Raw genomic sequence first — 13,790 nt, forward strand, 5'->3', positions numbered from 1 at the left:
AACTTATGAACATGTATTGTGGTTATTAATTTTTTTGCTTATATATTACTTATTGTTTACAACAAATAAATATCTCGTCCCTAACATGCTTCATATCTCATTTCCCTCGTCCCTGAGTGTCTGATGAAGGATCTTGACCCAAATGGTCACCCATTCCTTCTATCCAGAGATGCTCCCTAACTCGCTGAGTTACTCCAGCATTTTGTGTCTATCTTTGGTATAAATCAGAATCTGCAGTTCCTTCCTACACAATAAACATTTGTATATTATTGCTTATATTGTTTCTAATATATTCTTTATTATTGTGTTGTGTCTTATTGTGTATACAGGCTGGTTATGCTGCTCCAAGAATTTGATTCTGTTGACCTGACCCCTGCCGCCAAACCAACATCTGCAGTTCCTTCCTCCATAACAATTGTTTAATACTGTTTATAATTTATTATATATTATCCGTGTGTATCATTGTGTTTACAGGTTTGTTATGTTGCTCCAACGTAAGAATCATATTCTGTGCAGAAAGGAACTGCAGAAGCTGGTTCAAGCCGAAGATAGACACAATATGCTGGAGTAACTCAGCGGGACAGTCAGCATCTCTGGATAGAAGGAATGATTGGTGTTTCAGGTCGAGACCCTTCTTCAGACCGAGTCAGGGGGAAGGGAAACTAGAGTTACAGACAGTGATATAGAAACATAGAAAATAGGTGCAGGAGTATGGCATTGGAGGCAGCACGTCCATTCAATATGATCATGGCTGCTGATCATCCAAAATCAGTACCCCGTTCGAGAACCAGAGGCCACTTAGAATAAAGGGGAGGCCATTTAAGACTGAGGTGAGAAAAAACTTTTTCACCCAGAGAGTTGTGAATTTGTGGAATTCCCTGCCACAGAGGGCAGTGGAGGCCAAATCACTGGATGGATTCAAGAGAGAGTTAGATAGAGCTCTAGGGGCTAGTGGAATCAAGGGATATGGGGAGAAGGCAGGCACGGGTTATTGATTGGGGACGATCAGCCATGATCACAATGAATGGCGGTGCTGGCTCGAAGGACTGAATGGCCTCCTCCTGCACCTATTTTCTATGTTTTTATGTTTCCTCCCCATAATATCCATTGATTCCGTGATCCCTTGATATGTCGAGAGATATAAAACAAATGAATGAAAGATACGCAAAAAAGTAACGATGATAAAGGAAACAGGTTATTGTTAGTGGGACAGGCAGCATCTCTGGAGAAAATGATTGATTTTTTCAGGTTTGGTGATTTTTTTCAGGTTGCTCAATACTGCAGCATTTTGTGTCTATCTTTGGTTAAAAGCAACATCTGCAGTTCCTTCCTCGTGGTTGAGATCCCTCTGACTTGATGATTGGACCAGTTTGCATGCATCGTGTGTGTGTGTGTACTCAAACTCCGCGCAAACTGCTCGCTGGCCACCCTGGCTGCAACCCGAACTCTCTCTCCCTCCCTCTGCCCACTCCGGCTCAGCCGCTGCTCGGCCCGTCCCTGTCTGCCCGCCCGCTGCTGCCGCTCGGCCCGTCCCTGTCTGCCCGCCCGCTGCTGCCGCTCGGCCCGTCCCGCCCGCTGCCGCCGTCGGTTGCCCGCTCGGCCCGCCCGTCCCCGCCGTGCCCACCTGCCTGTTCGCTGTCGCCGCCGCCACCGGGCCGCGGGGGTGGGGGAGGATGGAGTCGGTGTTCGTCACGGTGGGCACCACGAGTTTCGACGAGCTGGTGGAGGAGATCTCCTCCGAGAGGGCCGTGAGGGTGAGTTACCGCAATGGCGGACCCGGGGGGACGGGACGGGACCGCCATCGCCGCAGAGGGCGGGCGGGTGAGAGGAGTGAAGGAGAGACGGGGCCGGGGCCTCCATTGACCCCTCCCCCCCGCGGCGGCCACCGGTGGTGGTGGAGACGGTGGACAAGTTACTACCGAGTGAGGCGGGAGAGGCTGCAGCCGCCATTGCCGCAGAGGGACCGTTCCTGACAACGGCCTGATGGGGGCGCTGCCGCTGCCTGACAACGGCCAGTGGGGGCGCTGCTGCTGCTGCCTGACAACGGCCTGATGGGGGCGCTGCCGCTGCCTGACAACGGCCGGAAGGGGCGCGCTGATGTTGCCTGACACCGTCCTGTAGGGGGCGCTGCCGCTGCCTGACAACGGCCTGATGGGGGCGCTGCTGCTGCTGCCTGACAACGGCCAGTGGGGGCGCTGCTGCGGCTGCCGCTGCCTGACAACGGCCAGTGGGGGCGCTGCCACTGCCTGACAACGGCCTGATGGGGGCGCTGCCGCTGCTTGACAACGGCCTGATGGGGGCGCTGCCGCTGCCTGACAACGGCCTGAAGGGGGCGCTGCCTCTGCCTGACAACGGCCTGATGGGGGCGCTGCCGCTGCTTGACAACGGCCTGATGGGGGCGCTGCTGCTGCCTGACAACGGCCTGAAGGGGGCGCTGCTGCTGCTGTTGCCTGACAACGGCCTGAAGGGGGCGCTGCCGCTGCCTGACAACGGCCTGATGGGGGCGCCCTTCAGCCCTGAGGGGAGGGCGGGAACTCGGTGGCCACTCTGCCCATCATTGGGGTTGGGATAGTAGTAGGATTAGGAATTCTTTGCTTGCATACGCAATGTACACAAATAGCGGCCACCTACGGTGCTGCCAAAGTTTCAAAGCATGCCGGATCCCCCTTTTGTCATCCCTCCCCCCAAACCGGGTGCTCCATTGTTCTTCCTTTCCTCCATACCCTCAAGGCGGTCCTCCACGCTCTCATCTCCGCCACCGCAGCGGGGATTCACCACCGCCGAGGCCCCATCGCGCGAGGCTTCACCTCTGCCTCGCCGCTGTCTCACGCCCCAATTCACGCCTCCGTGGTGCTGACCCGGACTCCAGCCGTGAGCTTCGACGGCCGCTTCGCCCTGATCCGGGCTTCTACCGTCGCGCGAGGCTCTGACCCAGGCTGGCAATCCTGGAGGCATCAAGACCGCGGCGCCTCGATAAAGGGCTCCGGCCGCGTTCCCTGTCCAGTCCAGCTCCGACATCGTTCTGAGGAAGAAGGGTGTCTCGACTCGAAAACGTCGCCTTTTCCTTCTCTTCACAGGCACTGCCATGTCCCGTTGAGTCACTCCAGCACTTAGTGCCTATCTTTAGTAGAAATATTTCATTTGTAGTTTATTGTCACGTGTGCTGAGATACAGTGAAAAGCTTTTTTGTCGCGTGCTATCCAGTCAGCGGAAAAGACAACGCACGATTACAATCGAGCTGTCCACAGTGTACAGATACATATAAAGGGAATAAGTGCAAGGTAAAGCCGGCAAAGTCAGATCAAGGATAGGCCGTGGGTCACCAATGAGGTATATGGTACTTCAGCACTGCTCCCTGGTTGTTGGTAGGATGGTTCAGTTGCTTGATAACAGCTGGGAAGAAACTGTCCCTGAATCTGGAGGTGTGCGTTTTTCACACTTCTGTGACCTCTCGCGGGATGGGAGAAGGACAAATTCACCTTTATCCATTCAGCCACCAAGGGTCTGATAGTTTCTCCAAGAGTGGCTAATCTGTTTCGTTGTCTCTGTAATGCATTTCGTTGTCTCTGTACTGTACACTGACAATGACAATTAAAATTGAATCTGAATCTGAATCTGAATCTGAATCTGTCAAGGTATGAAAGACACAGAAACGTTCCTGCAACACAAATTGGAAAAAGATTCTAAAGCGTGGCCTACTAGAGGAAATTAAGCATTTTAATAGATCAAAACAGGTGTCATATCATATATAAAGTTACTATAAAGGTCAGTATTCAGAGTCGAGCAAAATTAAGCCAAGAGACAAAGAAAAGTAGACACAAAATGCTGAACTCAGCCGGACAGGCAACATCTCTGGAGAGAAGGAATGGATGACGTTTTGGGTCGAGACCCTTCTTCAGACCCAAAACGTCACCCGTTCCTTATCTTCAGAGATGCTGCTTGCCCCGCTGAGTTACTCCAGCATTTTGTGTCTATCTTTGGTGTAAACCAGCATTTGCAGTTCGTTCCGACACAGACGAAGAAAGGAAAAAATTGTTCAAGTCAATTTGCATGGAACATGAAGGCGATTCATTCTTCAGTTCCCAGTTCATATGGCAATTAATCCACTCTCTCTTGACTCAACAATGCTGCTAGATAGACACAGAGTGCTGGAGTAACCCAGCGGGTCAGGCAGCTTCTCTGCAGAAAGGATGGGTGACATTCATTCATTCATTCATGATAGGTGGAGGTGGGACCAAGTCTGACAAGTGATAGGTGGGTACGGGGGGGGGGGGGGGGGGGGGGGGGGGGGGGGGGGGGGGGGGGGGGGGGTGGCAGACTAGTGGGCAAAGGCCAGAAATGGAAAGAAGACAAAATGCTGTGAGATAAGGAGAGAAGAGGTATGAAACGGGAAGCTGGAGGTAGAAAGGGATTCTTTAGGTAGAAGGGGATAATAATAATAATGCATTTTATTTATGGGCGCCTTTCAGGACTCTCAAGGACACCTTACAATGAAAACAAGCATGAAACAAAAACAACGTATAGAGCAACAATACACAATTCGGGGATGGAGGAATGGAGGGGTGGGATAGAGATGGAAATGGGTGCCCATCACAAAGCTAGAGACCCGGATTTAAACCTGTCCTTATGTGCTGTCTATGTGGAGTTTGCACGTTTTCCCTGTGACCACATGGGATTCCTCCAGGTGCTACGGTTTCATCCCACATTCCAAAAGCATACGATTTGCAGGTTAATTTCCCCTGACATGGAGGGAATGTAAAATTTAGATAACAGAATTAGTGTGAATGGGTGATCGATGGTCGACGTAGACTTATTATAGACACAAAATGCTGGAGTAACTCAGCGGGACAGGCAGTATCTCTGGAGAGACCCTTCTTCAGACCCAAAACTCAGTGGGGCAGGCACCCATTCCTTCTCTCCAGAGATGCTGCCTGTCCCGCTGAGTTACTCCAGAATTTTGTGTCTATCATCGATTTAAACCAGCATCTGCACATGTCAACGTAGACGCAGTGGGCTGAAGGGCCTGCTTCCACGCTGACCTAACCTAAACTGTAGAGGCTGAAGAGATGAAGAAGGGTCTCGGCCCAAAATGTCACCCACTCCTTCTCTCCAGAGATGCAGCCTGACCTGTTGAGTTACTCCAGCATTTTGTGTCTACCTTCGGTGTAAGTTTGGTTTGTTGCTATTTCCCAGATTTGTTAGCTAGCTATCTTCATTGTTTATTATTTATCCTCAGATTCTTAAAGACCTGGGCTACAGGAAGCTTATTCTTCAGATTGGCCGTGGATTTGTTGAGCCAAAGCCTTCAGTTGGAACAGACTTTACTGTTGAGGTTTATAGGTTCAAGGACAGCATAGCAGATGACATTCGGAATGCTACTCTTGTTATTAGTCATGCTGGTACGTATGGCACTTTAAGGGATGAAACGTACAGTATTTGGTGCGGCGGTAGAGTTGGCGCAGCGGTAGAGTTGCTCCCTTATAGCACTCTAAGCGCCAGAGACCCGGGTTTGATGCTGACTACGGGTACTGTCTGTACCGTGTTTGTACGTTCTCCCCGTGACCACATGAGTTTTCTCCAAGATCCTCGGTTTCCCTCTCCCCCGACTCTCACTTTGACAAAGGGTCTCGACCCGAAACGTCACCTATTCCTTTTCCCTCGGAGATGCTGTCTGACTCGCTGAGTTACGCAGCGCTTTGTGTTTATAGAACAGTGCAGCACAGGAACAGGCCCTTCAGCCCACAATGTCTGTGCTGACTACAATGCCAAGACCAACTATTACCTGCCCGCACATAATCCATATTCCTCCATGTAAATGGGCCTATCTTTAAGTGATATCCTAAAGACCACTATCTTATCTGCCTCCACCACCACCCCTAGCTGCGTGTTCCTGATGTCACCACCGTCTATGGTGTTCCGCACATCTCCTTTAAACTTTCCCCTTTTACTTGAAAGTTATGCCCTCTAATTTCTGATATTTCTGTCCTGGGAAAAAAGGTTCTGACTGTCTACCCTATCTATGCCCCTCATAGTTTTATATCGAACAGGACAGGAATAGACCCCCAGGAATAGGCACAGGACAGGAATAGACCCTTCCACCCACAATGCTCGTGTTGAACATGATGCCCAGCTGAACTGATCTCATCTGCCTGTATATGATCCAAATCCCTCTATTCCCTGCACTACCATGTGCTTATCTAAAAGCCTCTTAAACGCCACTATTGTAGCAGCCTCCACTACTACCCCTGGCAATGCGTTCCAGCCCCCCACCGCCCTCGGTGTAAAAAAAACTTGCCCCACATATCTTTATTAAACTTTCCTCCTACCCCTACTATCGTCTAGCTATGCCCTTTAGTTTGGACATTTCCACCCTTCTATCAAGTCTCCTCTCAACCTCTGACGTTCTAAGAGGTGCAAGATACAGATGCTGGTTCACAAAAAGAAAAGACACAAAATTGGGGAGTAGATTAGCGGGTCAAGCAGCATCTCTAGAACATGGATAGTTGAAGTTGGCAGCTTTGGGCATGTCGCAAGACTTGCATATCCAACACCATGCGAGCTATTGCACATACATGACTTTTCACCTGATCTTTGACATCTTTCGTTAACAAAATACCCATATAATTCAATTTTAAAAGTTGTTTAAACTGTACTTGTAAAAAAGTGACCTCACCACGTAAATACTATTGTAGTGGTCAGCAAAAGTAGACAAAAGATTATACGAGTAGATGTCTTTATATTGTCCCTGAGTTTTTGCACGCCCTTGTATTTGATTTAGAGATACAGCGCAGCAACAGGCCCTTCGGCCCACCGAGTCCGCACTGAGCAGCGATCCCCGCACATTAACACTATCCTACATACACTAGGAACAATTTTACATTTATACCAAGCCAATTAGCCTACAAACCTTTACGTCTTTGCAGTGTTGGAGGAAACCGGAGCACCCGGAGAAAACCCGCTCCGCGCTCCGCGCTCCGCGTATGTCATGGGGAGAATGTACAAACTCTGTACAGACAGCACCTATAGTCAGGATCGAACTTGGGTCTCCGGTGCTGTAAGGCAGCATCTCTACCTCTGTGCCACCATGCCGCTCATGTGTAAGATCAGAAACAAATCAGCCGGTTTAAAAATCCCAATCTCGCCTGATTAGTTATTTATTTATTGGTGAATAAAACTCGATCTCTGTTTTGTACCAAATTGTAACTGCAGTTATAATTGGAGGAAATTATATATCACTATTGTCATAAAACCAATTGCTCATTAGTTAATATATTTGTGATCTTGTCTGCTGCCTCGATTATATATTATTACTGGTTATATATCAAGTGTTAATATGGTACAGTACTTCCAGCAGATGGTTTGTTTCTCTCCTGAGCATGCAGTGGAGTGTGAAATAAGTTCCTTTGGATTGATTTTTATGGTGGTGTGATTGTTCCCTAATACAGGTGCTGGAAGTTGTCTTGAAATCCTTGAAGCAGGGAAGCCTCTCATAGTTGTTATTAATGAGAAGTTGATGAACAATCACCAGCTGGAACTGGCCAAACAGCTACACCGTGATGGACATCTACTGTACTGTACTTGCAGGTAGAGTCAATCCTCTAGAACCAAAGGATTTCATGTGATGGAGCAGAATTAGACCACTCGGCCCATCAAGTCTACGCCATTCAATCTTGGCTGATCTATCTCTCCCTCCTTAACCACATTCTCCTGCCTTGTACTAATCAAGAATCTATCAAACTCTGCTATAAAAATATCCATTGACTTGGCCTCCACATCCTTCTGCAGCAATGAATTCCACAGGTTCACTCCCCTCGGACTGTCTAGAAATCAGCTTTCGTGACCCATGTCTCGGAACTAAATGAAATTTTGCACAGATTCAGATAAAATATAATTGAGAAGAAAGTCATAACTCGTCAGTGCCAAAAGTTACACATTAATTAATTAAACATTAGAAAATGAGATCGAAAAAGTAAGCGCCATCTAGTATCCAATGCCCATATTACACCATGGGGAGCCTATTTCCGTGTTGCAGTCTATTTAAACCATATATTATACTATATATATATCACTGGTATATATATATATATATATATCACTATATATATATATACACCATATATAATATATATTTGTGAATATCACTAAAATCATAAAAATAATATAATTAATCCAATTGTGAGTGTGTATTTTGAATGCCGCAGAGGTCTGGCTCCTGAACCCGCCTAATTAATGGGTGAGGGCAGTTCCTCCATTTGCTGAACCCCACTGACTGCCAATGTGCAGAGTGGGGGGTCACGGCCATAGTGGGACTGGGGCAGTGCCAGGCTGGGGGAAGGCTAAGGCATCTTCCACTGACAGGAAAATGCCTAACTCTAACCCTAACCCGCCCCCCTTCCAGAGCTGCCCACGGCTGGAGCTGGAGCTGGAGCCGTTTTGGGACCGGCTGCAGGATCCATACTTGTGGCCCGCAGAGCGTCCACCTCGGCCAGATGCCCTTCTGGATCATCGTGGTGATGATAGTGGGGAGTAGTACTGCCCTGCACGCCGCCTGGTCCGCCTTCAGCACCCCCTACAGCGCCGACCCCGTCTGACCGCTCGCTCGCTGCAGCACCGGCCTACCGACAGCCCAACCGACCCCTCACAGCACCCACCGGTGGACCGACCACTCTCACCACGGAGAGTGGTGAATCTCTGGGATTCTCTGCCACAGAGGGTAGTTGAGGCCAGTTCATTGGCTATATTTAAGAGGGAGTTAGATGTGGCCCTTGTGGCTAAAGGGATCAGGGGGTATGGAGAGAAGGCAGGTACAGGATACTGAGTTGGATGATCAGCCATGATCATATTGACTGGTGGTGCAGGCTCGAAGGGCCGAATGGCCTACTCCTGCACCTATTTTCTATGTATCTATGTACCACGCACCGGTGGCCCAGCCCGGCCTGGCCCGGTTAACCACTCTCAAGACACACCCGACGGCCCGACAGCCCGACCGATCCTCCACAGCATCCATTGGCCTACCGTCAAGCCCGACCGACAGACTGAACGATCAACCGACTGACCCTAACTCTAAACTTGACCCTGACCCTAACCCTAATCCTAGCTCTACAATTGTTATTTATCATTTTTAATTTAACAGTTAACATAGAAACATAGAAAATAGGTGCAGGAGTAGGCCTTTCGGCCCTTCGACTCTGCACCGCCATTCAAGATCACATTGAATGGTGGTGCTGGCTCAAAGGGCCGAATGGCCTACTCCTGCACATTTTGTCTATTGTCTATTTAAATGTATGGTTGGTTTATCCAGACATAATGTTCTTTCTGAGAACGTGTCCATTCAATCTGCTACTTTGTAGGCAAAGCATTAATTCAGCACAGCCAAAAGGTGCCGCTATGTCTTGGCCCAGTACATTGCAGAGAGATTTTAGGAAGTGGAAATTGTTACTTTGGATTTCTAATCAGATTATTAACCTTGTTTTTGCTTCTTTTTCCCCAGCACACTTCGTAAAACATTACAGAAATCAGACTTCACATCTTTGAAACCATTTCCTTCGGGGCACCCTGAAAAATTTGCAGCGCTGATGGATAATGTTTTTGGATTCCAACGACTGAAATAGTTTTGAAAGAGCAATGGCCTCCGTTTAGTATCTCTGGAGTACACTGGCCTTCATGCGGTAACAAACTAGTGAATTCAACCCCATCCTATTGAAATAATTTCTGCCACGATATTTTTTTACTGTAATCATGAACAGGGCTAGGGAGGAGTTTGCTCTACAGAAATAAATCAAACACTATTCATTTGTCAACCGTCTGAAGAGGGTCTCGACCCGAAACATCACCCATTCATTCCCTCCAGAGATGCTGCCTGTCCCGCTGAATTAATTCAGAATTTTGTGTTTATCTTCAGTGTAAACCAGCATCTAATAATAATATATAATATATTTTATTGTCAGTGTAACGAGATTTAGTATGCAGCTCCAACTGATGAAAAAGAAAAGTAAAATAAATAAATAAGCTGTGTGTCGTGACCATCCGAGGGAGACAGTCCAGGGGGGGTGGGGGGCACTCAGCAGGGCCGGTTCAGAGCCGCTATAGCTCTGGGAATAAACCTGTTTCTGAGTCTGGAGGTACGGGCGTAGAAGGCCTTGTAACGTCTGCCGGAGGGAAGTAGTTCGAACAGTCCGTTACAGGGGTGTGATGAGTCTTTATGGATGCTGACGGCCTTCCTGAGGCACCGTGTGTGGTAGATGCCCTCCAAGGCTGGTAGCTGTGCTCCAATAATCCTCTGCGTTCTGTGGAAGACGCGCTGAAGAGCTCTCCTCTCCGCCTGCAGTTCCTTCCGACATAAATCAAACATTATTCATTTGTCTTGGACTGTGCAATAAATGTGTTTTCTCAGATTATTATTTTCCGACTTGCATTTCATCATTTGATTCCATATTTATTTCTCTATCTGTCACCTAGTTTAGTTTAGAGATACAGCATGGACTCAAGTTCATCATTTCTAATGTTCAATATACATACTAACAAGCACACAAATCCAAAACACGTTTTTACCACTCACCAGAGCCTGGGTCTGACCCAAGCCTTAACCCCTGCCAACCTTCTACCAGCTCTGGATATTTTTATTTCCATTGTCTTGCCTTCTCCGCTCCTGTTATCCACTCCAATCTCACCCCCTCTGAACACACAGCACTAAAAAAACAGTCTGAAGTCAATGTGTACTTTTAAGGCAAGGGATAGATAGATTCTTGATTAGTACGGGTGTCAGAGGTTATGGGGAGAAGGCAGGAGAATAGGGTTAGGAGGGAGAGATAGATCAGTGTGATTCAATGGTGGAGTAGATGATGGACCGAATGGCCTTTCTGCTATCCTTTATGATCTTATGAAGAAGGGACCTGACTCGAAACATCACCGATCCATGTTCTCAAGAGATGCTGCCCGACCCGCCGAGTATTCCAACACAGTATGGCTTGTATTACCACTCACATCTGCTTCTGAAGCCAATTATTCTTTCCTTAATATAATAACTCTGCACTCATGTTCAAGTAAACCTAATCATTTTATATTTGACCTGCTTAATTTGTACCTTGTGATGGTTATTAATGTAATTGTCTCATTGAAAGAATCAAATCTGATATTCATGTTCTTGACAGAACCTTGAAGCTACTTTGCTGACTATCCTTGATAAATTAACCTTATAATGCTTGTAATAAACATTAATTGATGATATTAATACAATTGGCCCAGATAATAATAGATATCAGAATATATGTATTTGAAAAAATTGTCTGGAAATCTTGTGTTTCTTAATAAAAAAACATGCTTTCAGACTAGGTACCGTCATTTGAAAGGTAAGGTAATTTGAAAGTCTGAAGAAGGCTTGTGACCCAAAACGTCACCTATCCATGTTCTACACAGGGATGCTGTCTGACCCGCTGAGTTACTGCAGCACATTGTGTCTATCTTTGGTATAAACCAGCATCCGCAGCTCCTTGTTATTTATTGGGTTTGATATGGTAAAACAAAAATAAATGATCAGCACCTCATATTTCACTTTGACAGCTCACAACCCAGCAGTATGAATATTGATTTCCCTAACTTCAAGTAAACCCTGCACCCCCTCTCTCCCCCACCCAAGTCGTTGTACTAGGTTCAAAATCGTCTTGTTGAGTCTCATTGTCTGTAACTCATTTTCACCTAGCCCATGGCTAACAATGGCTTGGTTTCCTGGTCCTCCGAAATATTCAAAATGGAGTTTAAACTGGAGGTGGAGGTGGCTTGATTCCATTATCATCATAACTTTTTTGCATATCTTTCATTTATTTGTTCAGTATCTCTCTACATACTCTCTACATCAGGTGTGATAGAATTGGAGGGGCAAGAGGTGGAGGTGTTGCATTACTAGTCAGGGAAGATTTGCTTTGGCAGGATAGATTGGATGGCTCATCTAGGGAGGCTATTTGGGTGGAACTGAGAAGTGGGAAAGGGGTAGCAACACTTATAGGGGTGTATTATAGACTGCCAAATGGGGATCGAGAATTGGAAGAGCAAGTATGTAAGGAGATAGCAGATATTAGTAGTAAGCACATAGTGATTGTGGGAGATTTCAACTTTCCACACATAGACTGGGAAACACATTCGGTAAATGGGCTGGGTGGTTTGGAGTTTGTAAAATGTGTGCAGGATAGTTTTTTGCAGCAATACATAGAGGTACCTACTAGAGGATGGGCAGTGTTGGACCTCCTCTTAGGAAATGAGACGGGACAGGTGGCGGAGGTATGCGTTGGGGAGCACTTCGGGTCCAGTGATCACAATACCATTAGTTTCAATATAATTATGGAGAGGGTCAAAATTGGACCTAGGGTTGAGATTTTTGATTGGAGAAAGGCTAACTTTGATGAGATGCGAAATGATTTAAAAGGAGTGAACTGGGACATTTTGTTTTATGGGAAGGATGTAGAAGAGAAATGGAGGACATTTAAAGGGGAAATTTTAAGAGTACAGAATCTTTATGTTCCTGTTCGGTTGAAAGGAAACAGTAAAAATTGGAAAGAGCCCTGGTTTTCAAGGGAAATTGGACATCTTGTTCGGAAAAAGTGGGAGATCTACAATAATTATAGGCAGCATGAAGTAAATGAGGTGCTTGAGGAGTATAAGGAATGTAAAAAGAATCTTAAGAAAGAAATTAGAAAAGCTAAAAGAAGACATGAGGTTGCTTTGGCTAGTAAGGTGAAAATAAATCCAAAGGGTTTCTACACCTATATTAATAGCAAAAGGATAACGAGGGATAAAATTGGTCCATTGGAGAGACAGAGTGGACAGCTATCTGCAGAGCCAAAAGAGATGGGGGAGATATTGAACAATTTATTTTCTTCGGTATTCACCAAGGAGAAGGATATTGAACTATGTGAGGTAAGGGAAACTAGTAGAGTAGCTATGGATACTATGAGTTTCAAAGTAAAAGAAGTACTGACACTTTTGAAAGATATAAAAGTGGATAAGTCTCCAGGTCCTGACAGGATATTCCCTAGGACATTGAGGGAAGTTAGTGTAGAAATAGCCGGGGCTATGACAGAAATATTTCAAATGTCATTAGAAACGGGAATAGTCCCCGAGGATTGGCGTACTGCGCATGTTGTTCCATTGTTTAAAAAGGGTTCTAAGAGTAAACCTAGCAATTATAGGCCTGTTAGTTTGACTTCAGTGGTAGGCAAATTAACATAGAAACATAGAAATTAGGAGCAGGAGTAGGCCATTCGGCCCTTCGAGCCTGCACCGCCATTCAATATGATCATGGCTGATCATCCAACTCAGTATCCCGTACCTCCCTTCTCTCCATAATCCCCTGATCCCCTTAGCCAGAAGGGCCACATCTAACTCCCTCTTAAATATAGCCAATGAACTGGCCTCAACTACCCTCTGTGGCAGAGGGTTCCAAACATTCACCACTCTCCGTGTGAAAAAAGTTCTCCTTATCTCAGTTTTAAAGGATTTCCCCCTTATCCTTAAGCTGTGACCCCTTGTCCTGGACTTCCCCAACATCGGGAACAATCTTCCTGCATCTAGCCTGTCCAACCCCTTAAGAATTTTGTAAGGATTAATTAATGGAAAAGATACTTCGAGATAATATATATAAGCATCTGGATCAACAGGGTCTGATTAGGAACAGTCAGCATGGATTTGTGCCTGGTAGGTCATGTTTGACTAATCTTGAATTTTTTGAAGAGGTTACTAGGGAAATTGACAAGGGTAAAGCAGTGGATGTTGTCTATATGGACTTTAGTAAGGCCTTT

General features: G+C 46.5%; 1 protein-coding gene across 1 annotated transcript in view; it reads left to right on the plus strand.

Moving 5' to 3' along the window:
• The first annotated feature begins 1,609 nt into the window (after positions 1 to 1,609).
• Positions 1,610 to 13,790, plus strand: part of alg13 (ALG13 UDP-N-acetylglucosaminyltransferase subunit) — a 70,684-nt gene continuing 58,503 nt past the window's right edge. Inside the window, exons 1-4 of the mRNA XM_055644186.1 lie at positions 1,610 to 1,754; positions 5,237 to 5,399; positions 7,446 to 7,584; positions 9,491 to 9,610. Of these exons, the coding sequence (XP_055500161.1) occupies positions 1,674 to 1,754; positions 5,237 to 5,399; positions 7,446 to 7,584; positions 9,491 to 9,610 (503 nt within the window). The 5' untranslated portion in view covers positions 1,610 to 1,673. The remainder of the gene's footprint in view (positions 1,755 to 5,236; positions 5,400 to 7,445; positions 7,585 to 9,490; positions 9,611 to 13,790) is intronic.

The sequence above is a fragment of the Leucoraja erinacea genome, chromosome 12, assembly GCF_028641065.1.
Source record: "Leucoraja erinacea ecotype New England chromosome 12, Leri_hhj_1, whole genome shotgun sequence".
In the NCBI taxonomy this organism is placed as follows: Eukaryota; Metazoa; Chordata; class Chondrichthyes; order Rajiformes; family Rajidae; genus Leucoraja; species Leucoraja erinaceus.